Here is a 6,808-nt window from a genome sequence, read left to right as displayed (position 1 = left end):
CTGGGTGTTCTTTGGAAGGAATGATGCTAAAGCTGAAACTCCAATACTTTGGCCACCTCATGCTAAGAGTTGACTCATTGGAAAAGACTCTGATGCTGGGAGGGATTGGGGGCAGGAGGAGAAGGGGACGACAGAGGATGAGATGGCTGGATGGCATCACCAACTCTATGGATGTGAGTCTGAGTGAACTGCGGGAGTTGGTGATGGACAGGGAGGCCTGGCGTGCTGCGATTCATGGGGTCGAAAAGAGTCGGACACGACTGAGCAACTGAACTGAACTGTACTCAGGGCAAAGACAAAACACTCTCTGCAAGCGTTTGTTGAGTCTACACTTGAAGCAATTACAGAAAGTATGCATTTGTTTGAACTACTGTACTTTCTTACAGAATCTGCAGTAATCTATATACAGTCATCAGCAAATGCAGGGACTACTCCAAGGGAGGTCACAGCACCAGTGTAGCTTAGACTTGGAAGATAGAGTCAAGTTCCATCCTTGCCAACTGAGCAAGTCCCCAGCTTACCAGATTACTATGTAGGGATTGTCATACACTTCTGAGTCTCAGGATGCTGCTCTGTCTCGAAATAAGACCACAGAGCTAGTGTGAAGGAGACAGCTTATATATGAAGTTAGACTGTATACTGTGAAGTAGTTAATAAATGTAAGGTATTGTTCTTATTTAAATCTAACAGTGATAAAGAGAGACCAAATCCTCAAGTTAATCTTACTAATGAAGATTGGCTTTGGCATAGCAATTTTATAGTCAGCTAAAATTTTTTCCTTCTTCATCTGTGTTGCTTCCAACTCATCCCGAAGACTCGGATGTTAACCACTTTATGAAATATTTTGTGTTTCCACTGGCAGTTAATTATCCCCCCTTATATCTTAGCACAGAATTGTGATTTTATTTGATTACATGGGTTTTCCTCTTTCCAGGCTATAAGCTTTCTGAGGACCAGGTCTCACCCTTCACTGAATTATCATGACTGGGGTGTGCTCAATATGTTAAATGAATGAATGACAGGGGAGAGAAAGGAATCAAGTACAAGTGAGAATAGTTTAGGCCATTTAAGGCATTTAAATGTGTATAGTGTAAAGCTATAGTTTCATAAGAACAGGGGTCTTATTTGCCTGAATCCTTCCCTCCCTGAGTTCATAATCAGTGCTGGGCACATAGTAGGTAGCTTGGGAGAAATTTGTAAGTAAGAAAAGAAGGTCAGTGCTAGGCCAAGGTTTCCATCAGCATGCACTCCGCCTGCTGTGTTTCAACAACCCCAAAGGGCCTATAAGCTGTATTCTGTTCCCTTGCCCCCCAGAGGTTCCAATGCTGAATAATCAGCACCTTCCCAAGGCCTGATCCTCACCCATTGGTCGTTTTAGAACCCCTGCTCCTTCTCTTAAAGGAATAGCCCATTGCTATAGGACTGTTCCATGCTCCTCCAACACTTGCTAATTTAGTAACCATAAATTCCTATAACAAGTCATGGGCACTAAATAGCCTCCTTACAGAGAAATGAGATGTTTGAACCCTGAAGCACTTAAACCAAAGGATCAATCTACTGTGGAGTTTATCAGATGTTGTGGATAAATAAATAGGTTGGTTTCAAGTCACTCAGTACCTCCTCCAACCTGGCCTATATAGGGCCAACATGGAGGAAGATGAGCAATTCCTTGGAAAAGGTAGCACTTCACAGACTGCCAGTAAGAGTGCCAATTTAATGAAATCCCTGTTTTTAAAAGGTTTTGTGGTAAAGCAAACTGGAGATAGTAAGTCACAGTTTTATTCAATATGGGCCTTTTCTTAGGGTGTGGGACTCATGTATGGCTAAATAAAATAGTTGGATTCTGTAGTTAGTAAGAATCAGTACCTTCAAGAGAGACTTAATCTCTCAGAACAGACCAATGCTGACAGTTTCTAGGAGAAAAATACAGAATTAAAATATGAACCAAGATAATCTGCCTTTGGTCCAGTCCTCCTGGTTTCACATTGGGTAGGCTATGGCTGATCACAAGCTTCAGCTGGGACAATAACAGGTTTAAATCTATTACCTGGTCATCTTTTCCTGTCTAGAAGGCCTAGAAGATGGCAGATAACATGACTGGTTAATGCTAGTTCCCTCTTAAAGAAGAGAAGAGAGAGTCACATTTTCTCTGAATTTGAAACCAAGAGTGTTTTTTATTCACTTGATTACAACTGTTCTTAAGTGCTCCTTGGATAGTTTCCCTCTGGATTATGTTGCCCTCTGTCCTTAATCATGGATTTTCTAAGTAACCTCATTTAGTTCTCCTCCATGGACCAAATATAAACTGATATTGAGGTGTTACTAATCCTTTAAAAAGCCAGGAGTTTGAGCTTTCACTGGACTTTGAAGGATTTTAATAACTGGATTTTCGTCTCTGATTGCTGATAATGTTTTTAACTTGGAGTTGGAGCAGTTCCCTCTGGTAATAAGTGCAGCCTGAGCAGACAGGGCATGCTATTGTTCTAAAACAACAGATTCAAATTAGATTTTGCCCAAACAGGTACAGAACTGAAAACCTTGGCTTCTGTTAATGCTGTATTTTAGGGCAAAAGTTCATGTGTTCTAGTTGGCCTTTTTTTACCTTCATGGGTTTTAGATTATCTGAATACCACCTTAAATTATATTTACTATTTTTAAGTACATTCACTGTGATACTTGAATACATTGATTTCCATTATGGAAATATTTATTTGCCATTAGGTGGGAAACTAGTATTACTTGTACTTTAATTGAAGATAATAAATACAGTGAAAGCAAAAGTTATTAAATTCTGGCTAGATGATATTGCTTGCCAAAGGTTCTGAGCCCCAGGCCTCTCTCCCTTTATTTGAAAGGGGATTAACCTGGGTTGAAGTCATACTAGTACCACATTGAAACTTTCCTTCAGGGAATATGATGGATTGAAAAAAAAAAAGGAAAGAAAGAAAAAAAAGAGAATCCCTTTTCCTCTATTCAGTAACTTCCAGTCCTTTTGATTCCAAGTGTTACTCAGCACACATTTGAGAAACAATGCCTTTGAAAAAACTCAGTCCTTTTATATTTTGTGGTGAGGAATTCAATATTTGATTTACTGGACTTACATGAAAACCCTGTCCAGGATATAAGAAAACCCCCCAAAGTAGAAGGCACTGTCCCTATACCCAAGAAATGTGTCACCTAATAATACAAGGTGAGAAATTCATGATAAATGTATAGAAACAAGAGTTCCAGAAATAAGCAAGCACTTCAGTATTAATACTAGAATCTGAGCTGCAAAGGGTCACTCGTGGGTCTTTCTGTAGCAGTTAGGAGAGTACTTGGCACCAGCAAATATCCACGGAGTCAACACTAACCATGCTCCCAGTCTCCCATTGGAGATTGAACCACTCTCGTGGCTAGGGAATGGGTTAGCACCATCTGGAGAGATTACAGGGAGGCAAGATTTGCGTAGAATCGTGAAGGAAGGAATAGGCGTCTCTGCACACACACATACACGCATGGGTGCACATGCAGACATATACACGGACATACAGCATCTTAGAACAGAAGGCACAAGGTTCGTATGAAAGCAGGGGCTTGAGACCTGAGAACAGTCTCAGAAATACAAACTACTTTCCCATTTGAATAAATACTCCCCTTTCCTCAGACGTAGAGCCATTCTCCCCTTCTTGTTCATACACATCACACGTTTAAGACTCAGTGTCATCCAGACAGACCATCCTCTGTTAAAAATATAAAATACCTTCTATTTCAGTGTATATGGGGGGTGCGTTTTGAGAAACCCAGCTTTATGAAGGATGTTGTCCGCTTATGGATGGTGCAGAATCTCGTCAGTTGTTAAGGAGGGCCCCTTAAACCTTTGCATCTAGGCAGTTGTGCCGTTTCCCACTATTCCCTTTGCTACATTTTAAAAAAATGGAGTCATTTTTCCTCTGGTATTCATTTGCCATCACATGATTTGCTGCTCTAGCGATAGCAAAGTCTCAGGTAGTATTTTTAAAGAATAAACAGGAGAAGCAGACTGGCAGGATAATAAAAATGGGATGATAAGGTGGGAATTTAAGCTTTTGCTGATATTTCTGAACAAGCTGTACTGTCGCAGAAATGGCCATGGGCCTCTCGGTCTGTCTCTCTGTAAGAGGGGAGCCCAGCTTCGTACCAAAGGATTTCTCAGGACCAGCCTGAAGGCAGGAAGGGTTGGTGTGAGCTGTGGCTGCACAGGCTTTGTGAAAGATTTCTACTTTCTAAAACATGAAGTCAAGACTTTAGTTTGGGTATTTCCCATGCAGGTTAAGTGATACTTAAATCTTCAGCTCAGTTATACCTAGAGAATATTTTTCTGAAAGCTAATTTTCACTTTCTTTCACTCTAAGGCTAATTTTTAAATATATGGCTAAATAAGGACTTGGGCTTCCCTGATAGCTCCGCCTGCAATGCAGGAGACCCCAGTTCAATTCCTGAATTGGGAAGATCTGCTGGAGAAGGGATGGGCTACCCACTCCAGTATTCTTGGGCTTCCCTTGTGGCTCAGCTGGTAAAGAATCTGCCTGCAATGCAGGATACCTGGGTTCTACCCCTGAGTTGGGAAGATCCCCTGGAGAAGGGAAAGGCTACCCACTCCAGTATTCTGGCCTGGAGAATTCCATGGACTGTATAGTCCATGGGGTCACCAAGAGTCGGACACAACTGAGCAACTTGCACTTTCTTTCACTTTCACTTAAACAAGGACTTAGGCCAAACCATGAACTGAAAACCAGGGTATAAACCTTCTTAATTTATTGAACCTCAACTTTTTTTTGGCACATGCTAGTTTTTTCAGTTTTATTATTTTTCATATTCTTTCCCATTATGGTTTATCACAGGATATTGGGTATAGTTCCCTGTACTATACATTAGGAACTTATTATTTATCCATACTATATACAGTAGTTTGCAGCTGATAATCTCAACTCCCAATCCATCCCACCCCTGCTCCATCACCCCTTAGCAACCACAAGTCTGTTCCCTGTGAGTCTGTTTCATAGGTAAGTTATGTTCTATTTTAGATCCCACATATAAATGATGTATTTGTCTTTGTCTGACTTGCATAGTGTGATAATCTCTGGGTCCATCCATGTTGCTGCAAATGGTATTAAGTTCCTTTTATGGCTGAGTAATATTCCATTGTGTATGTGTGTGTGTATACACCATATCCTCTTTTTCATTCATCTCTTGAAGGACATTTAGGTTGCTTCCATGTCTTGGCTGTTGTGAACAGTTCTGCTATGAACATATGGGTGCATGTGTCTTTTCAAATTGTAGTTTCGTCAGGATGTAGTCCCAGGAGTGGGACTGCTGGATCATATAGTAGCTTTTAGTTTTTTGAGAAACCTCCATACTGATCGCCACAGTAGCTGCACCAATGAACATTCCAACCAACAGAGTAATAGAGTTCCCTTTTCTCCACACATACTCCAGCATTTATTTTTTTGTAGACTTAAAGATGGCCATTCTGACTGGTATGTGATGGTACCTTATTGTAGTTTTGATTTGCATTTCTCTAATAATTAGTGATGCTGAGCATCTTTTCATGTGCCTATTGCTCATCTGTACATTTTCTTTGGGGAAACATCTATATACATTTTCTGTCCATTTTTTGATTGCTAGTGTCACTTTTTTTTAAACTGAAGCAATAACAACCTTGACTTTTTTTGAACAGCAATATCTTGTGAAGCACTAGCAGGAACCAAAATTTCATGTTTTCTAAACTAAGTATCAATGCAAAATATTTCTAAACTTGAACTTTAAAACTTCATTGAGTCTCTGCCACCAGTTAACCTGGTTGTCTCACAGGAAAGGGTGTGCACCTTGATGTCCAATGTCCAGAGTCCTGACCCAGCTCTTGGCTTCTGTTGGATGGAAAAGGCCAAACTTCCATAGGAACTAATGAAATCACATTTTTGTCTTTCAGGTTCAGTATTTCTTCAAGATCTTGGATAACTAGCAGTGTAGAAAGTAAAGCAGTCACAGGTTGGGCCATTTAGACAAGAGTGAATCACGCACATGAGGAATGTGTTCATTCTTTTATTGTCCGTTGTTTTAACCTGACTGAATACAAGATCAACAAGAGCACTGTACTCCTGGCAATTATGACATATGTTAGAACATGGATTTTGCACTGTAGACAACAGTCAACATCAGTCTATGGGGTACTGCATTGCTTTTTATAAAGTCCAAAATAAAGATTTATTTTCAAACAAGTGACTTTGGTTTATTTCATACATTACACTTTTTCTTGCAGAAAAAAATAAAATTGTACAACTGCATAAATATAAAATTCTTCCACCATGAAAATGGTTAAAACATTCATAAAGACACAGCACCAGCATGTGATGCCTCCAGAGAAAGGAAAAAAGGAAAGTGAAAGAAAATGTACAAAGCAAATTAATCGGCCCTATCACTAGCCAAAGTGATGGGCACTCCAGATCTCACCCACAGTTTCAGAACGGACCGGAGGACGGGGAGAGGGAAGTCAGGACGGCATTCAGTACAAAGCACAACACAACCCATCACCTCTGTGTGTTTCCATAGTGTCACTTAAAATTTAAAGGGCAGTTCCCCCATGACAGCCCACCCCACCCCCCCACCCAGACCCAGGAAAAAAAAAAAGAAGACCTAACACCACAGGAAAAGACTATGGAGTGTGTTAAAAATGCTCATCGATGGGCCGTTACATCTGAAAGAGCCAAACCCAAAGAGGAAAAAAAAAAAAGTACCATGCCAGTTTTATTCCCATTGAATATTTACACCTTGGACAGCAAACCTTGCT

General features: G+C 40.4%; 2 protein-coding genes across 2 annotated transcripts in view; one reads left to right on the top strand and one right to left on the bottom strand.

The window, feature by feature from the left end:
* NME7 (NME/NM23 family member 7) overlaps positions 1–6,751 on the top strand; it is a 248,899-nt gene extending 242,148 nt beyond the window's left edge. The window contains exon 12 of the mRNA XM_010836690.1: positions 5,951–6,751. Coding sequence (XP_010834992.1) covers positions 5,951–5,983 — 33 coding nt within the window. The 3' untranslated portion in view covers positions 5,984–6,751. The remainder of the gene's footprint in view (positions 1–5,950) is intronic.
* The window catches only part of ATP1B1 (ATPase, Na+/K+ transporting, beta 1 polypeptide), a 25,651-nt gene continuing 24,893 nt past the window's right edge, over positions 6,051–6,808 (bottom strand). The window contains exon 7 of the mRNA XM_010836691.1: positions 6,051–6,802. The gene's annotated coding sequence lies outside the window, so the exon portion shown is untranslated. The remainder of the gene's footprint in view (positions 6,803–6,808) is intronic.

This window comes from Bison bison, unplaced genomic scaffold (genome assembly GCF_000754665.1).
Source record: "Bison bison bison isolate TAMUID 2011002044 unplaced genomic scaffold, Bison_UMD1.0 scf7180017864064, whole genome shotgun sequence".
NCBI lineage: Eukaryota > Metazoa > Chordata > Mammalia > Artiodactyla > Bovidae > Bison > Bison bison.
This window is presented reverse-complemented; position numbering and strand designations above follow the sequence as displayed.